Source organism: Cariama cristata, unplaced genomic scaffold, assembly GCF_000690535.1.
Source record: "Cariama cristata isolate BGI_N322 unplaced genomic scaffold, ASM69053v1 scaffold28, whole genome shotgun sequence".
NCBI lineage: Eukaryota > Metazoa > Chordata > Aves > Cariamiformes > Cariamidae > Cariama > Cariama cristata.
The window spans coordinates 39,631-59,573 of NW_009632604.1; the positions used below are offsets into that span (position 1 = coordinate 39,631).

Here is a 19,943-nt window from a genome sequence, read left to right on the forward strand (position 1 = left end):
TCCAAACCACCAGGGTACATATGGGATGAACTTATTTAAAAGAAAAAAGGAGGGGAAGAAAAAATTCACTGTACTGCATCCTCTGCATACCACATAGCCCAGTGTTACCTACTCCATCTGTTAACAGCTCCATTTAATGCAAAACAGGGTTGGACTCAGATATCCAAAGGAGAACTCTGAATAACCAAGTCAGGAGGGATTATTCACATGGGATTATGAAAACCAAAGTTAAACTCTGGATTTAAAATTTATCTGAATTTCTGTGTGGATTACCTCATCAACCAAGAATCGAATTTTATCTATAAAGCTCTGAGTCTCACGCATCATTTCATCCAGTTGCATCTTCTTTTTCTGCTGCTGAACAATTCCCTTGGCATCACTGGACATTGCTTCCTGCAGTCAGGAAAGACAATATGTATTTTTTATGTATTATCAAGTAGATTGAACTGGACACAGAAGGAGAAAACAGACTTCAATCCAAGTTGAAGAGAAGAGGGAGACACTTGGTTGAAGGTAACAATTATCGTCTCTGTCACAACAGAAAGTGATCAACTCTTTGGAGCTGAATAACATGAAATGTAGATGTCACACATTTTCTCTTTGTATGTATATTGCTTGTATGGGAGTCCCAAGAGACGGGTGATTACCACTAAGAATTATCAAGCCTTGGTCCTGACAGAAGTCACAACCAAATCCTGTGCTACAAACAGTAAATAAAGTTAATAAACATTCAGACGACCTCCACTTAGTTTGCTTGCTTCTCACTGGTTCCCTGGAGGAGGTGACTAGGTCCAGGAATATTAAATGCCAGATTTTACTAGTCTTGAAGTTCAGCCCCACCATAGTAATTAAATGCCTAACAGCAGAGTTAATTTGATGTTTTTCCACTGAACTCAGCATCATTCCATTTTAAGATGCATGGAAAAGAAAAATCAGCTCCTTATTATAATGTTTTTTTTCTGAATTATTTTACAGTATCTTACAACTCTTTATTAAGCACAGCAAGGTTCATTTTAAAAAATGCTTTTTGATACTATACTCAGTTACAAAGCATTGCAGTAAGGTGAAATCAAACAGAAATTAAAATGTATAACCACCAGCATGCTTTCAGTTAACATCATTGCATCAACGCTTAAAGGAAAAAACACACGTACAAGCTCTTGCTTGAACAGCATGAGTCTCTTTTTGTCCAAAGCAGTGTAGTTCAACCCTTTGGGCTTCTTTTCAGCAATGGTAATGAAGGCCCTAGGACACAAGAATAACAGATTCTTTAAATGTGTTATTTTTTTAACGTGAGCTGCTACATTGGAAAGAAATATTCTCTGTCTGCTGCAGTACATGAACTAGAAGACAGAGACGATGGAATTCTCTAAAATAAACATTGAGTGCCTATAAGATGCAAAGAATAGAGTCCAAAAAGTCTGCACCACATTTCACAGAAACAGGGTTAATATCTAGAAATTAGGGATTGTATCTATTCTGAGCCCAATCGTGTCATCTGACACAGAGCCCACTATGTTATTTACCCCAGTAGTTGGAATCCTTTGTTTTTATCTTAACCTTGTCCTTTTTTACAGTATGTCTATCACACACTTTATTAAATCCTACTTATCCCATATATGTTCTAGAGTCCAGAAAGCCAAAAAAATATGATAATGATTGGCAGTATCCTACTGTCAGTACTGAATATTGAAAATAACAATAAAATATTTTCTCTGTATAAATAGAAACTGCAATTTGAGAAGGCCTTTTCTTTTATAGAAGAATAAGTAAATATATACATCAGTAAGTTTACTGTGCTTTTTTAAAATTCTCATCAGTTTCCTTGTCTAGCCTCGAACTTGTAGCCAACATGTTAAGTTCATTTTCTGTGTGCTTCTAGTAAATGTAGTTACCTGCTCTGATTGATAAAATCATTTAGGGTCTTCCTCATTTTCTCCTCAGATGCAATCTCTGAAACCTTGATCAACTCCTTTACTTGCTCTAATGATTCTTCCTACGAAAAACACATGAAAAAGCCATTAAGTAGAGAAGGGCACTTTGTCATTCTGCCGGTGTTATAACACCATTATTCACTGTATGACTAGCAAGAATGAGGGAGGTGACTTTGTAACCTGACAGAACAGGACCTTTGATATATCACTACGCTTGAGGTGCGCAGAGAGAAGACCGGCAGCATGATTTATTTTGACCTTTCCCCAGTCTCTCCAACTATTAGTCCAAGCTACTACTACTTGGAGCAGCTTTGTTTTCTCACTTCATTGGTGAAGATCAGTCAGTGGGAAACATTCTCCACTAACAAGGAGGAAAAACTGTAGTTCTCCTTGGTTCTGTTTCCAGTTCTGCTACTTAAATTTAGCAAGTTGCTGAAGTCAACTTCTTAAACTTTAGTGGGCACATGAATTCATATGCAAGGTCTACTGCAAGACCTACTGTTAATCATTGAGAAATGGAGTCTGTTCTTACAAATTAAAATAAATGGCTGGATTTCCAGCAAGGCTTGTGGGTGTTCAGGTACACTGAAATGCATATCTCTCCATATATATATATTCAGGTTTTTAATTTTCAAATACATGGGTTCAAAATGTTGGCCTATAAGCCACTGTCTTCTCATGATACAACCTTGCATGAGCATGACTTCAGTGTTGTTGCTCATGACGTATATAAGGAAAAATGAGGGATGAATCAAACTCTTAATCCAAGTGCCCCAAATTAAAATATTCAACATTAGAAGTACTTTCTTGAGACTGTTGATAGTCAACTTTAAACAAGTATAGGAAAAAACGTCACTAGGGGAAAACACTATGACTAGGGTATGACAGTGACTGCCCATGAGACAATATGCCATTTTGTCTCTATCAATGTTTTTAGGAAAATTAAAACTAAAAAGTGTCCGTTAAAGAGTCTTTAGCATAAACACAGGTTAAACCATCTAGTCTGGGCAAGAAGACATCAGAGGAGGAGCCATAGGAGACAGAATCATTCTATTCTCATATTTTAATTGTTTGACTGTTCTTACAATGAATAAAATGTTTCTGAGAAAAGCAGACAGCCTTACGGCCAAAAAAAAAAAAAAATTGTGGACAGGAATACTTGACTAACTCTAATAGATCAAAACAATTTGGGGGAAAAAACAGAGAAAGGGCTGATGTCAGATACTTTCTCACAAAATGAACAGCAAGGAATGCAGTTGGGGGAAATTTTGAAGGTGTGTTTTGGGGACAGTGACCTCTCACTTTGCTGAATACATGAGCCTGGGAGGATGGCTGCCACTCACCAGGTGATCTGCCATTTTCTCAAGAGTGTTGGAAGAGTACAGACGAAAGGTCTGGTCGCCCCAGTAGCTCCTGACACAGATACAGGGCTTCCTCTCGTCGTACGGCAGGTACTGGTAGTTCCTGTGACAACAAAGTACGGAGCAGATCATAAAGGTGAGAGGGGAGTTCAGGGGGAGGCACAGGAAAGAAAAACTGTTTGGTGCTCTCTCACAGCACAGAAACCGAAGACACGACAGGATGTGTTCACATGTGCTGGCCAGTAAATACTGGAAGAACAAACATAAACTTCACTTATGCTACCTGTGAGATCCCTGAAGGGAAAAAGCTTGAAGTCAATGGATCTAATTTCAGTGCTTTCCAGGGTGGGAGAAAAGCCAGGCAGAGAGACATGCGAGAAGCTCTGAGATAGTGTTAATGGTGGGAAGCAACAAGGGGAAAAGGAACAAAGATTAAAATCTGATCACCTCTTCAAGAGCAACGGCTCCGCACACTGCACAGCAGGAGAGGTATGGCAGAGTCTCACCACCACATTACTTTCACAAGATACCTTTTTTCAGAAGCAATAGCTAGTGGAGATTGACATTCCTTGGTAGAAGCTGATCTGCAGGAGCCTGCTTAGTAAAAGTTATACCAAACTCATAATACCTTAGTGATAAAATGTATCTACGGTTCTCTCATTTTTCACTTTTTATCTTAGGTCCAAGTCACCATATTGACCCCTTTTGTAATGCTGCTTTCTTTGAGTGTTCAGCTGTATGAGTGTCTTGTACTGAAAAATACGAACAAGACGTCAGCATAACCAGAGGCTCTGCAGACCTTAATGCACACCTGACACAAAGCCTGATGTTTGGATTAGAGTTGTGGTAGGCATTATGTCAAAACCATGTACCTGATAAGCACATTGTCCTCCCTTTATATAAATACTATAGCCCTATGAAACAGCATGCTCAGCCATACTGAATTTAATGCTAGAGGTCTCATCATTTTCCTTACCAATGGTGCGACAGTGGAGAGCTTTCTAAAAGACGTGAAGGTCTACAAACTGCTTTATTTTCTTCTGGGAATGGCTCTAACCCAATGCCACCAATACGACCTCTGCAGCTGTGCAGGGGCTGTACTGGAGAGCTATTTTCTGATGTATACTTGTGTGTTTAACCCCAGCTGGCAACTAAGCCCTGTACAGCCACTCGCTTACTCCTCCCCAGTAGGGTGGAGAAGAGAATCAGAAGGGTAAAAGTGAGAAAACTCATGGGCTGAGATAAAGACAGTTTAATAGGTAAAGTAAAAGCTGAGCACACAAGCAAAGCAAAACAAGGAACTCATTTACCACTTCGCATCGGCAGGCAGGCGTTCAGCCCATCTGCAGGAAAGCAGGGCTCCATCATGCATGATGGTTACTTGGGAAGACAAACGTCATCACTCAAAATGCTCCCCTTCACTTCCTTCTCCTTCCCCCAGCTTTATATGCTGAGCATGACGTCATACGGTATGGAATATCCCTTGGGTCAGCTGGGGTCAGCTGTCCCAATTGTGTCCCCTCCCATCTCCTTGTGCACCCCCAGCCTGCTCACCGCTGGGGTGGGGTGGGTTGGGGGGAGGAGCAGAAAAGGCCTTGACTCTGTGTAAGCCCTGCTCAGCAATAACGAAAACACCGCTGTGTTATCAACACTGTTTCCAGCACAAATCCAAAACATAATCCCATACAAGCTACTATGGAAAAAATGAACTGTATCACAGTCAAAACTAGCACAATTTGCCTTGTCACCCTTTAGCATTTCTCCACAGAAACTGATTCCCTAAATAACAAAAAGCTACCCGAGCCTCCTGCTCTTCACAATGTTCAACATCTGGCAGAAAAAATAGTTGCATTTTCCATTGCCTGTCCTCTGGAAGAGGCTGTGTTATCCAAGAGAGGAAAGTGCACTTGGAATGGAGAGAAGACTTGACTTCTTCCATTTCAAGGTCTCTCTATCTGAGCACAGCCAAATTTTTAGAAGGTCCTGCTCACCCGCTCCTGAAATCCAAAGCCCCAATAGGCTGAGTTACCTAAGCATGGTGACCCACCTGTGGGCCCAGAAGGGGTTGGGTCTCTCATGTTTGCTTGTAAGGATGCCTCAGATACCCTACATCATTTCAGTTAGAACTGGACACATGTTTATCCACTAAGCCAAGCCCACAGAAACCAAATCACTTCTTGCTCCTGAGCATCCTATCCGTAACTCCTAACTTCCACACATTTCTCTGTTTAAAAAGATGAAAGTCTTCTCTACAACTTCATTTCACTGCCCTATGGGATATTAAGAGAGAAAGACAATTTCCCATTTACTTTCTCCTCAATAACCTACAGCAAGGTGAGCATTACTCATTGAATTTGGTGCATAGCAGAGCTGCACAGGTCTTGGGCAATCATTAATTTTGGTAGTTTCATAAGAGGGAAAAACAATTCAAATATCTCCCAATGCCAGAACATCTTAACCTGAAATTCAGAGAGCTTATGAGTCTTTTCATGGGATTTACTAAGAAAATCATATAGCCATGAAATAACTCACATGGAAGAGAGAACTTTCACGTCTATTATTCCCTCTGTGAGAATTTGTGGGAACCACTTTTTTGGTGTTACCTTATCCTTGCTATACATTTAATTATGCTCCTTTCATTTGTTAGTGGTTTGAATCTCCAGAATGGACTCTTGTTATTGTTTCCTGCAGAGTTTATCTAAACTATTGGATACCCCATTAAGTACTGATTAATACTAAAAATGTCCAGTGATGAGACCAGTAAGATACCAATATGAGATGACAGTCATAAAGCCATTAGTTAGTATATGTTGCGAGCCAAACTGTTTTAGATACCGCAGTAGGGAAAAAAAAGACACAGCATTTTACATACATTTAAGGAAAACGGATCTTTAATGAGAGAAAAATTTGTTAATATTGGAGTGAGTCAAGAAGCAAACAGCAGATTTGAAGAATGATTCATTCTTTTACAACGGTTCTTTAAATCCAAATTCTTGTTAAGGGGAAAACTAAAAATCCCACAGTCTCTCAGGGAGGATAATAAACCAGCATGTACCCAAATCTGCAGTCCTGTTAATGAGGAGAAGCAACTATCTTTCTGTCGAACATTGTTTTTTTCACCCTTCTCTTTATTTATTTGCTGCAGAAACAAAAAATTCTACCATGGTATTTTCATTCTTATTTTCTTCCACTAGCTCTTATTAAATCTCACTGAGGTATTGATTGCAAGAAAGGATTAAAGTACTTTTTAACTTTAGGGAGGTCGAGAAACCAAACAGATTCTGGTTGATATTTCCCACCTGGTCCTTATATCTGTAAACTGCTCGGCAGAACCTGGCCTTCTAAAGAAAGAGGTACCATCTAGTCCTGGCACTCAGCAATATTAGGGATCATTCTCTTACCAAAGCAACAAAGATGCTTTGAAATGCATTAAACCTTTACACTTCTGTTTGTAAACAAGGCCATTTAGAAGAACTGTTCTGCAAGTTTTCATCCATTACTCCATTCTTTTTTTCAAGGACTATTTCCTCCTACTTCTGTTACTACTTGCTATTTAAGTCTACACCTGTAGTCATTAGCTCTGGGAAGTGTTCTGGGAAGTCGATTTTGTCTTGACCAGATTTCAGTATTTTTCGTGTGTTATTCTGCTTCTGGAGCTGGTCACTCAGTAGATATTACTTGTGATCAGAGTATGGGACCCTAAACTAGGGATAGCACTGAAGGAGTTGCACTTTCCTACAGCTTTCCAATGTATAGTTGGTATAACACAGCACTTCTAGAAACACTAGAAATTCAAGAGCCCATGAGGCCAAGATCAGAAGATTAGTGTAAAATGACTCAGAGCCCATTCAGTTCAGTGGAGCCTAGAAAATTTACTGTCGTGAAAGATGTAATTGAGGATTTGAAAGTCTCAGTCCCACACAACCTGTTTAACATTGCCAGGGTTCATTAATGAGTCCTGTAGGATTATAAAACAGGAACCAGAGTCCTGCATAATAAGATTTTGAAACACAGGTCCTCACCTGTTTCCACCTGTGATCAGTGGCTTCTCAGGGGGTGTGGTGGATATCAGGGGTACTCCAAGGTCATGAGAAATTTCATCCTCCCCCTCATGCAGCATGCTTTCTTCTACTTCTCCATCATGTGTCTTCCTTTTCCCTCCAGCTCCTGCTGACACTCCATCAGTAATATTTCCAAAGTTACCTAAAGACACAGGATTACAAGTGAAGAGAGGACTAGCTTGGAAGTGGTAAACCTAAATGAGGTTTTAAAAAAAAGAAAGACCAGCCATACCAGTGGAAAATCTTTGTCCCCTCCTGTTCCTTACCAGTTCTGGCCATACCACAGTTCACAAAGGTCCTGACGGGGTATGTCAGCCCCAATGACTTTTCAGACTCCAGGACAGTGCTTCCTTACCTGCCCTATGTGATATATACCTAGTATACTATCCCCTTCACCAAGTGATGCAGACCTTTGGTTGCTGGCCCCAGGACCTTCTGCTTCTGCTAAAGAAATTCAGAAGCAAAACAATATTGCTGTTGATATTTCTAGACCCAGAAGCCCTGATATGTGTTTGATTTACATAGCAAATGTATGTCTTCTTTACAACATATGGATGATAATTTCAAAGTCTGATCCCAGAAGTGCTAAAGCTCATTTTCAGACAAACAAATTTTGCATAGTAGGGTTGCAGAGTTGGTAATAACAGTGCTTTGAGGCCCCAGCTTCAAGCCTAATGCCAGACAACTCTGCTAATGATACAGCCATCTTCTCTGACAGGATTTTGCCTTAAAGGGCAATTATCATCACTGGGAAAGAGGTGCATCCGTCAAACTGGTAATTACAGATTTCGTTAGAGACAGGCAGAAAACTTTCACTGCAGGAGGAGGATGTGCTGAATCACTCCATACGACATCCTGATCTGGACTTTTGGTTCAGCCTTTCATGTAAATAATGGCCATTCGCCAAATTTGAATCCAAATTTCAACTGCACAGGGAGCTGCTAGATGTTCAGGTCCAGAATTCAGAGACAAATTCATCTTTAGTATTAATTCTGACAAGAATCAGCATTATTTCTTGCCCAGCTATACAAATGAGTTTCTTGTCATTCTCAGCTCTGCTTCCTGCTAAGTTTCAGCAGATCATTCAGTGATTGCCTTGTTTATCACAGACATCTCCCCTTGCACACGTAACCTTACAGTTGGGCATACTCAGGTACAGAAGGACAAAGATGGGAAGTGCCAGGGTGCTACTGTGCACTTGGACTGTAAGTCAGGCTAGTACAGAGATAACCAAACTCCTACAAGGGAAATGAGATCAATTCAAGCTTCTCTCTTAAGCAACGTTTATTCTGCTTTGAAAATATCCACTCAATGTGCACAAAAATGTCTTCATTTTCTCTTTAGTCTGCTCCTGGGGACAAGTCAGCTCCACCATGAGGAGGTCCCTCATGCAGTACAGTCCTGCTTTACTCAGAAAGAGGACAGGACTTACCAGGAGGATCTTAGAAGACAAGCTGGTGTATGGATTTTTGAGGCTTGCTGTACATCACCCCCATGCCACACTCACAGACTCACATGTAGCTCAGGGGGGTTCGCCAACATGGTCCACGTGGACCCTCCCTGCAAAGGGGCTCCCTCACAGCCAAGAACTAATTGCAATGGGCACCACAGAATGAACTCAGCCGTGAAGTAAATTATTTGAGTTTGGTCTCCCAAGAGATTAGGAGGCTAAATACTGGGTGAGTTGCTGTATATAGTGGGCGAAAGGATTTGTATTAATACAGGGCATCTGGGAGTAGAGACAGCTAGGCATCAGTATGCCCAGCTTGACTGCTATCCAGAGAAATGATGATCAGGATTTAATTCAAATGTAAGTCCTGCTCTGCAGCTGACTCCTGAGCCCTGAGACACAGCTATCAATAACACATAGCATCCCCTTGCTCCTGAGACCCCCTTTCTGGTTTGGAGAAGAGCTTAACACACTTACCAACAGAAACCTCAAAGGTTATTGGCTTGTCCCCAACCTTCCTATCAATCATTGTGGCTTCAAAAAATGTCCCAAAGAGGAGGAATTCCTCAAATTTCTCTTCATAGATCTATTGGAGAAGAAGGAGGCAGAAAAATTACATTTATTTTTACCTTCTACTCTTTTTTTACAGCACAGAGGAGTCTATAAGTCTCTAGCAGCCATGTTACTGTTGTAGATCTGTCGGTCTGAGGTGGTCAGTGAGGCACAATTTGTAGGAAGAAGTAACAGCTCTTCACTGAGAAATTGATATGATTAGAAAAAGAGATAAGCTTATGTGACTTTAGTCTTGTCAATATTGTCCAACTATATCACAACCAGCTACATAAAAGTCATTACCCCTCACTTCATACTCCGCCTCACCAGTTGTCGTTTTTAAAAGGCTTCACATACTCTTATACCATCATTCAAACTATAAATCTATGGCAGTTCAAGGGCAGTTTAAGGGCATGTTTTTAATGCAACAGCAACAAAATTCACCATCCCAATATAAGTCATTTATCAGTGAGTGTGGCAGTAGTCTTCCTTTGTATTGCAATGGTAAATGCTGCCATCGTAATGCATCCAGGCAGGGGAGTGCTTGCCCAGCTCTGCTCTGCCCAGGATGACTTTAACCTACTGCCCATGTGTTTGTACTATCAAGACTTTGACCTTGCTCAAAGTCAAGACTTTGACACTCAGCTCCCAGTGATAACAGTAAGACACAAAGATTTCTGGTATCCACATTTTAGGTGGCAGCCCTGTGCAAAAGCCTAACGAAAATAAGCAGTCCTTCATTTTTTTTTATCCTGCTGTGTTTTAAACCACAGCCCCAAAGGTGGAGTCTCAGTGCAGGGGGGTGCAGTCCTCTGCTCTTTGCCTTCCCTGGCATCACAGCACAGAAATCAGTAACCCAGTAACCTTGTTTTCAGCTCTTGACAGAATTTGAAAGCACAGGAACCAAAGGATCTCAACACAGCAGCACAGCCTGAAAAGTGTAATGACCTTTTGTGGCGTTTTAAGGCTCTGCTAGTCTCTGTTTAAAGCTATTGGAGACCCAGCATCTGCTTGTCCCTGGCACACACTCTCATTCAAGGAAGGTCACCTAACACCTCTAGTGCTCTTGGGTCATTAACATAATAAGCTATTAGCCCCAAACCAAGACTAAGCTCAAAGGAGATACATTTTATGGTTTGAATTCTCCCCAAATTTACGCCCTGACTGCCGCAATCTCTCCAGTGCAAACCCTGCTCGTTTCACAGCATGGTCACCAGCATGCTGAAGCCCACTAGGCAAGATCAGTACTAGCTTCTTTTGCAGCAGAGTGAGGCAATGAATAAAACATCAGCTGTATATGAATATTTGTTTCCCTGACTTTTGCAAAGCAGAAACGTTTTTTGACACAGCCCATGATCTCTTCATTTTGAAAAGCCTCTCCTATACACAGCAAAAGGGCATAGGTCTTCAGTGAAAGGATTAGCAGCTTCACACATCAAAGCTAAGACCAGAAACAGGCTGCAGCTCCAGAGTAGCTTTAGCTTCCCTGTGCCTTGATTAGTTTCAGCATGAACCCGGAGCATAGGGTGCCTAATAAAGCTGGGGCTCAGAGACTACAACACACACATCTATCTCCCATCATAAAGAAGGCAAATTGCAAATGCTTAATGTCTTCTTGCTGCTGGAATAGGTCAATAAAGTTGTGCTGTGGGGCTGGGTAATTTGCCTCTGTTGTCTCAGAGGCTCTATGAGACATTTTTCGCCTTATTTGTAATGTCTCCGGTTCCTGCTTTTCCTTTCACAGAGTTGTAATACAATTACCGTGTCTATTGTAGCATGAAATATTGCTGAATGTAAAAAACAAAGGAATATCAAGCATCACTGTATTATGTTGTTGCCTTTTACTCATTCTGTATTTGAAACTGAGGCACAGCAGCCAGAAATAAATCCTTATTACTACTATTAATATTTATTGGTGTTACAGCAAGATTTGTTCCACTACCTGGAGTATTTAGCTGGCACCTAAGACCATAGTGTTTGAGCTGCTCACAATAATAGATTTCTTCCATATAAAGGAAAATCTATATGGAAATAAATTTCTTCTCATGTCACCTCTATTAAAATCTTCAGAGAAGAACTGACAGACAGAGCCAATTTACAACTATATAAGTATATAAAGCAAGACCAAGGCACAGGTTCGCACAAATGGCTTGCAATCACCCATGCCATTTCTCTGCTAACACACTCCTTGACCTGCTCGAGCTAGCACTCATGCAGGCAATGTCAGGGCAGAGGCCAAGGAAGAGCCATTGTCAAGGCTAGGCCTCAAGACCAAAGAACAATTTCTCCTCTCCTATTTACTTGCAGAGGTGGAATCAAAAGTCCAAGAATCAGATCTAATGAAGGACACGAGTGCCTTAAGCACCAATGTGGGACTTCCACTAGAAAAGCCAAAATTTTGATCAATGACATACTGAAGTGGGAAGAAAATTGGTTATAAGAATATTTTTCTTCCTATTTATTGGGTAAAAAAAAAATAGAGCTTGCAACTGCATCAATGTGCTGTCGCTCCCAGAGAGAGATGTGATGGAGAAGAGAATCAAAGCTTAAGTGTTGTCTCAGCATCTGAGCCCACATGCCCTGCCACAACTGCACAACCTTCTCAAAGCATTGTAGCACAGATCTTCCCATGATGTAACCCAGTATAACAGGTGGAGTTAGGAAAGTAACATCAGATAACACCAGTTGAGACTGAGCACATCTCAGTCTCCTAAAGAGATTAGCAATCTAAAACTAAATTGACAATGCAGGGTTAAAAGAGGACAGTAAAACAGGCTAGGTTATATCTCTCTGCATTTGCACAAATTCTGTCAGTGATTCCCTACTGACTTCAATTGACAACTATCAATTTTCTCAAAGGAATGCAGGAAATCGGACTTTATACCAGCTGCCCCCATCGGCTCTCTGTCATTTAGCAGATATTACATCATATAAGTTTCTAGTAGGAACACATGGATGCAGCTAGTGCAGAAAGGACAATAGGACAGGAGACTAAGTTTTATGGAAACCAAGTCCTAATTGAGATTTTTTTATGAGTTACAGGTACATATTAATGCTTCATTTGTTTGCATTATTTTGGGAAGGTCCCAAGGCTATGGAGGCATGGAGAAGCTGTAGGGAGCATATGAAAGCAGTATTACACAGCCTGAAATCAAATATACAGATCAGTGCCATCCTTGGAGGTTTAGGAACACATGTCAATCAATCTCTTAACATCATACAGACCTCTGAAGGCACATCGAATGGCTCAACTTCCACTTCAGTTGAGTTCATCTTCTCTGAAGGAGAAGCTGACTTTCGATCCTCTCCTGCTTTCTCAGTTTTGTCTTTTCCTTTGGATGTTTTAAAGTCTTTGTCTTTAGACGGCAATTTGATATCCTTGATAATACTTGAAAACTTCGACTCACGGGCTCCTCCTGAAAGGATCTCCACAGCAATCTCAATGAAGAGACGTCCCCTGAAGGAGACCCCTTCTCCAAAACCTTCGTTAAGTTCCTGGTGGTCATCCATGAGGCTGTGGTTCCTGGGTGAGCCATAGAGATTGATCCAGGCAGGCCCAAAGGTAGGCAAAAACCCTGGAGGTAAATCAGATTTTACGGCATTTCCGTTAGGGGTTAGCATGCTGTCCTCACTGTCCGCTCCAAGAAATCTTGCCTCTTGCACACCAAAAGCCAAACAAACCTGAACCCATTTCTATGCAGGTGGGGACCACCTCATATACAGCACTCTTTTGCAGGGCAATTCTTAGGCACCAAGGAGCCTCTGCCAATACCCAGCCAGGGACGTCTCCAGTATGGAGCTCTTTCTCAGAAGGTGTTTATAGCACACATGCTGGGGCATGAGGCTTATTGTACCTCTGGAAAAAAAAGAGCTTGCTCCAATAGATCGAGGGCTGGGACACGGTGAGAGAGGAACGCAGGCTTTCTCACCTTGTCCAAACCTTTCCCAGGCCCATGTCACTACTCAGTTTATATGAATTATCTTTTCTTTTCTGATTAAGGACTCAGATACACATTTGAATTGCCAAGTTTAATGAGTTACTGTGCCTTTGCTGAGATGTGATAGCTGACCATGTTCCACATGTAGATCACACAACATAAATAAGGCTATACATGTAGATTCAAACATCAATGAAAAGACTCCAGACAGTGAGGTTTACCTCACGTAGGGGCGGCAGATGCACCTACCCCAACAAAGACCAGGGCTTCCAGCATGGCAGCTGTTGGCTCTTTTGTACCCTTTTTGCACCTTCTGCACCTTACCATAGTGGTTGTCATGTATGCACCTGCCGGGGTTTGACCCCCAGTCACGTACGTCCTTCAGGTGGGGGAGTGCAGGAGGTGGGACCCCGTGGCTAATAGTTAAGGGTCCCCAGCTAATGGGGTGTCCTAGGTCAGAGAAGGTTCTGGACCATGCCCAAATAAGACCACGAGTCAGATCCAACCAGGGTATAAATGGAGCCCCCACCAAAGAGCCCCCTCTGAGTGTTTTTCTCAGAGCAGCAGGACTGTGAACAGAAACTCTCCCCTCCGACTGGGATGCTATCTGAGGAAACTTCCCGGAATTGAATGCCCTCACCTCCCCCTGGCGAGTGATAATTTTCTTCTGGATACATCCTTGAGTGAAGCCTTGCCCCTTTGGGCAAGCGATTAATTCTGCTGGGTACCCTTGAGACAGTTTCCCCTTTTTGAGAGCGAGTCTGTGTGCGTGTGCATCATTTTTCATGTGTCACTGTGTAGTAATAAGACCTCAACTGGCATGACAGACCTGTAGTTGTGTTTTGTTTCAAACGTTATTGGAGTGCTGATTGGTTCTGGGATTGTCTCTGTTTTCTATTGGTTTCTGTTGCTTAATAAAGTTTGTTTAAGTTTTTCCTTGGTTCAGGTTAGTTTGTGCACTTCTGTGACAATAGGTGAGGACAAACACAGTAGTTCATGGTACTGCCTTGGGCTGCGGTGGTAGCACCTTGCTGAGCCTTACCTAGACACTTTGCTCTTACTGGATAGATCAAAACCACAAGGCTGCTCTGCCCGTGATTTGCACTTTGTGCTGTCATTGCCCAACAGAAACTCACATAAACTATAAACTTACATCAGTTGTCCCTAATGGATTAGAGCAGACTATTGCCACAGTCACAAAGAAGGTACCAAATTATGCAGCAGCCCTGTAACAAGAAAGGCAGTGGCAGACCACCATGCATGGAGCACAATGTAATGTAACTTCAGATTAAGCAAGAGAAGGTCTCTCAGAACCAACAAAAACCATGGAGGTACACTTGAGCTCTGGGCATTCCTAAAATGGGATTAAGCAGTGCCCACATACCAAGCAAGTAGGTTTTACCTTAAGGGCATATTCTGTAACAGACACTTTCCCCTTTACCTTTGTCACCATCTTGTTCATTTGATATTTTCTTCAGGTCAATGAAGTGGGTGGCTAAGGTTACATCATTCACGCTGCCTTCATCCCAGACCTGGATTTTGACTCTTCGGCAGAGTGGAGGGAACATTTCCTTGAAGATAATCTGTTCATGCCATACTGGATCTGCACAGTTCTTTTGCACTGTTGTCCGACCCTGAAATGAAAGTCCAGCAAATTTAACTCCAGAGGGGTCAGACTCTGGAGAATGGCAATGAGTATAGCACAAATTGCATTTAGCAACATCTCTCTGGACATTTTTAAAGCACAAATGTCCTATCTTGAAAGTACTTCGGCCTTTCTATTAGTTTGTTTATTTTCCCCTCTATATCTAATAAAAGATCACATTATGGCTAAAGAATTCTCACCTACACACAGCAGAGTCTGGAATAAGATCTAATTCTTCAGGGGCCTTTTGCACAAAACATACCTGTGAAGCCAGACTTTGGCATTTCTGCTACAAACTGCACATCTTCAAATGGCTTTTGAAGTACCTGGGTAGCGGTAATGCAGCGCAGTTTGTCTAATAAAAGATGAAATTCATTACAGCCCCAGGCCACATGTACCAATGAAATTACATTAAATGAGGCAATTTATCTAGTATAAAATATGATTACTGTGGCTCGCGTTCTGGGCATATGCCTGTCTGCTAGGGATGTAGAGACTGGAGCTGTTTCTCCTAGCCTGAAGGAGGCGGCAGGACCGTACCACAGTCCGTGCAGCTGCAGCCTGTGGCAGGCTTTCTACTTTCACATTTGGTGGGGAGAACCGAGTCAGGAAACCTATCGACGATATCTCTAAATCCATGTTTCAGACACCAGTGTGCAAACTCACATCAGTGACCTATTCTTATGTCTCCTTCAGCTATTAAACCTGAAGTAGCTGCATGCATTTAACCGTTTTAACCCATACTAGTTCGAGATGTAATACTTTGCAATCTGGATTCACAAAAAAACACTAAATCGGCACCAAGGGCCTCATTCTTATGTCTGAAACATCTGTAAAGGACTAACTGGAGTTCTCCTTAAAGCTTCTTTGCATACGGAAAGCATTGCTGGCTTTCCAGCTTGATTCTTTCCTTATTTACACCAAGCTCCCTGACACGGTGTTTCATGGGTGTACCTCAGAGGAACCAGGCCCCTGGACCTCCTCTGCTTCCTCTTCCACCAAAGTCAGAAGGCCCCTCTCAGCAGCTCTCTGCAGCACCGTGTTTCATGTTGAAGGACCTCTGGGAGCAATGAAGCCAGGCAACACTGAGACAGAGTCTACTCAAATGCTTCCTCTTCTGCTACCCATAGGAAAGCTGCAAGGGTCCTGAATTACAGCAGAGTAATTCAGAATTTAATACACAGCCCTAAAATCCAGACTGAACCACTTTTACTGATTTCAGCCCTGCTTCTGTTTTTCACTCTAGGGAGACCAGAACATAGCACTTACCTAATACCACAGTGGGTAACTCACTGTCTCGTAACTTGATGTTTTAGTAACAGGTCTACAGAATTCTCTTTCCCCTCATGCTGCCTGACTCTAACCTACTGCTGTGAGGCTGATATTAGATCTGCTGGCATTAAGTGTTTCCACCACTTTGTTCCTGCATAATTTAAGAGCTGAATTTTTTTTTCTGATGACAGAAACATGTGTTTTACTTAATTTATACACTTGTAAGTTAAAGGACATCAGCATAATCACCTGCATGTAGCACAGCTAATAGGAAAGTAGGGCTACACTTGTGATCAAGAGGATCCCAATTACCATTTGACCTGCAAACATGACCACCACATAGGGATCCACAAGGTCCTTACTGTCGCCTATGAATGCTTTGGTGACATTGGCCATGATGCTAGAGTTCATCTTGGGAAGTCCTTCTGCTTTGTAAATTCTCACATAAAATCTGGCCCATGGTCTTTCAGATGGAAAGCCTTTGGGGATCAACAGGTTCCTGAAAGAAGAAATAATCCAGTTCCTTAAAATTGAAAACTTAGACAATGAAGTGATATTTTTTCAACTAAAATTGTCATCTCAAGTTAGCTTGTATCCTAAGAAGACACAAAAAGGCATATGAATTTGCTTCTGAATCTAAACCAAAACATTTTCTGGTTACCATGAGAAAATGATACAGTATTACTCAGCAAACTTGTCTATGTGATACAGAACCAGGTGCAATTAGACCAGGTTGCTCAGCACCTTGTCCAGTAAATTCTGAATATCTCCAAGATGGAGATTCCCCACTCTCTCTGGGCCCCGGTTACATTTGACCACCTTCATGGTAAAAAAAATTTGTGTTCTGAAATTCCCTTGTTCTAACCTGTGTCCAAAGCCTCTCATCCTTCTCTCATATTGCTCTGGAAAGAGTCTGAATCTGCCGTCTTCATGTAGGATACACCTTAACCTGCTTTTCTTAAGGCTCAAGAAACCAATCTGACACACAAACACACCTTTCCCTGTAGACCATGTGCTCCATAATTATATTTATCTATATTTAACTGGTTTCAGATCAATTAACCTTCTTTCAGGGATAATCTGGCACTTAGCCACAGAGAATGGTCAACTCCATCAGCTGCAGAGAAGTGACCCTAATGTGCCCTTCAATTTAGCTGAGAGGATTGTAAAAACTGTCTTTGAGCACATCAGAACAGCCAAGTGTACAATGCTACCCTGCTATTAACCTTGAGATAGGAAGGAAAGGACTGAAAGGAGGGCAGAGGACTCTTGAGGTGCTTAGTAAAGAAGTCCTGCTATTAACCCTGAGATAGCAAGGAAAGGACTGAAAGGAGGGTAGAGGACTCTTGAGGTGCTTAGTAAAGAAGAAAGAAACAAAAAAGAAACTATTGCAGTACTTTTCAATCTGCTCCTCAGTGTCAGCTGTTTTCTGGGTAGCTTGTATTGCATCACCTTTCCCAGTCACGCTGATGTCACACTTCACGTATCCCTTGGCTCCTGTCCTAATGTCTGCAGGGTCTGTGAGAAGTGCCCACTTGTCACAAAACTGATGACCTGTAAGATGGACAAACTTAAACACCTAGATAGAGGATGCAAAAAATGCAAACGTTTCTCCTCTCCACTCCCAGAAAGGGTACTGCAAACAACATTTTGTGTTTTCCGGTGCTTTCAGGAGGATCATGCTGAAGTACACTTGTTTGCCAGGCACATCTAATGTTGTGTGACCAAAAACGCAAACAAGTTCATTTTCATCAATGCTTACTGAGATCAGTGACTAAAGACCAGTGGAAGGTTGGATGAGATTTCAGCAGCTGAATTAAGGCTGAGGCTTTATGGGGAAAGGCCAACTTTTTGATGAGAACTGTCCAAAGATCTCAGAACTCTCCGGCAGCAAAACATTTGCTGGGAGCTATGGCCAGGCGTAACACTGGCAGTCAGCTGAGAAAGGGAGGCAGGAGGGTGGACAGCCATCAGAGGAAGAAGCAGCAGCCAGAAGCAGGTTCAGCTCCATCTTTCCAGTGGGAAAATGTACAAGACAACTCACCCACAACAGCCCTTGCTGCAGCCCTGCTTCAGCAACCCTCTTCGAGCAAGGTCCTAAAACTTTAAGTCCTTGGCCATCACATTGGATGTGTAAAGGAGGAAGAGACCCAAGTGTACTAGGGATATGAGCTCAAGATCAGACACCACCCTCCTGTGAAAGCGTGAGCAGGAAATACGGGACAGAATTCAGAGACTAACGAAGTCTGCGAGTGTACTAGGGATATGAGCTCAAGATCAACCTTCAGACACCACCCCCCTGTGAAAGCGTGAGCAGGAAATACAGGACAGAATTCAGAGACTAACGAAGTCTGCATACATACATAGGCTGCTCACTTCAGTCAGGCCATTTTTCTCTACTGACCCTTGCAGGAGCCGAAGTCTGCGTACAGACATAGGCTGCTCACTTCAGTCAGGTCATTTTTCTCTACTGACCCTTGCAGGAGCCCTGAAGAGATCGGCCTGAATGACTCTACACCTTTGCTGTAACTGGGTGACATCTATAGCAATTGACCTAAATATGGTAATTCCCAAAGACTGAGAAGCAACCACGTCCTTCAGTAATTATGGAAGGGAGAAAGATAACGTACAGACATAGGCTGCTCACTTCAGTCAGGTCATTTTTCTCTACTGACCCTTGCAGGAGCCCTGAAGAGATCGGCCTGAATGACTCTACACCTTTGCTGTAACTGGGTGACATCTATAGCAATTGACCTAAATATGGTAATTCCCAAAGACTGAGAAGCAACCACGTCCTTCAGTAATTATGGAAGGGAGAAAGATAACATGTTTTGTGGCTGGTTGCAGAAACAGGCCGAAAAAGAGGTAGTTTCAAATTTCAGAAAGCATGGGACAGCTCTGAAGATCGCAGGTCAAGTGGACCTATGGTTATCTCTGTGTCATCTCCTTCTTCTCTCCCGTTAGGTCTTCTTCTCTCATCTCATGCTCTTCTCACCATTCCTTCCACACTCCATCCCTTTCTCCCTCCCTCTACCCCTTCTACCCCAACACATGCAGCATAGCTTTGGATGCTCTGTAATGAATGAGTGGGGTTGGGTTTTGTAGAGCATTCAGCTGCCCACTCTGACCCCTGAAAGAAAGCTGTCCTTGGTAAGTGCTTCCCACCAATGGGCACAGTGTCAAGTTGTTTTCAGTGTTGAACATTTTCCCAAAAATTTGGCTGGTGTTCTGGTATCCAAATAGGAAAACAACCCTTCCAAAAACCTTGTTAAGTTTATCCCTTGGCATAAACCACAAGCATCTAAGTGGAAAAGCAGCACACCTCCCTCTCCTTTCCTGCCTCACATCTCATTTAGCAGACAAAAAGGGTAGAAAATGCACCACTTACCTGGCTGACCATACACTGTCCCCAGATCTACTTTAAAGGACCCTATCAGCACATTCCCGATCAGTTTATTGTGCATAACCTGTTAGAAAAAAACTGGTTAAAGAATGTCACTGTCTGTCTTCCCGGACAGCACAAGAAAGAGCGATCTAAAGATCACATTTGGCTCAGAGGTAATAAGCAGTGACATCCAGCACCACCCAAAACTGGGTGTACATAGCCACAGCAGATACAGAAAACATTTGAAATCAGTTCTTTACCCAATATTGTGCCACTTTAGAAACCAATATAGCTGCACCCAAGTGAAATCACACAGGTTCATCCCAGGTCTGAGGATTATATACA

The 19,943-nt window shown here is 42.3% G+C and overlaps 1 protein-coding gene across 1 annotated transcript in view; it reads right to left on the minus strand.

Moving 5' to 3' along the window:
* Positions 1 to 19,943, minus strand: part of FER1L6 (fer-1-like family member 6) — a gene marked incomplete at its 3' end in the record, with an annotated part of 65,576 nt that overhangs the window by 36,406 nt on the left and 9,227 nt on the right. Inside the window, exons 6-16 of the mRNA XM_009706393.1 lie at positions 19,602 to 19,680; positions 17,611 to 17,767; positions 16,526 to 16,712; positions 14,738 to 14,930; positions 12,584 to 12,933; positions 9,284 to 9,392; positions 7,318 to 7,498; positions 3,278 to 3,398; positions 1,896 to 1,996; positions 1,155 to 1,245; positions 274 to 393 (exon numbers count right to left, since the gene is read on the minus strand). Coding sequence (XP_009704695.1) covers positions 274 to 393; positions 1,155 to 1,245; positions 1,896 to 1,996; positions 3,278 to 3,398; positions 7,318 to 7,498; positions 9,284 to 9,392; positions 12,584 to 12,933; positions 14,738 to 14,930; positions 16,526 to 16,712; positions 17,611 to 17,767; positions 19,602 to 19,680 — 1,689 coding nt within the window. The remainder of the gene's footprint in view (positions 1 to 273; positions 394 to 1,154; positions 1,246 to 1,895; positions 1,997 to 3,277; positions 3,399 to 7,317; positions 7,499 to 9,283; positions 9,393 to 12,583; positions 12,934 to 14,737; positions 14,931 to 16,525; positions 16,713 to 17,610; positions 17,768 to 19,601; positions 19,681 to 19,943) is intronic.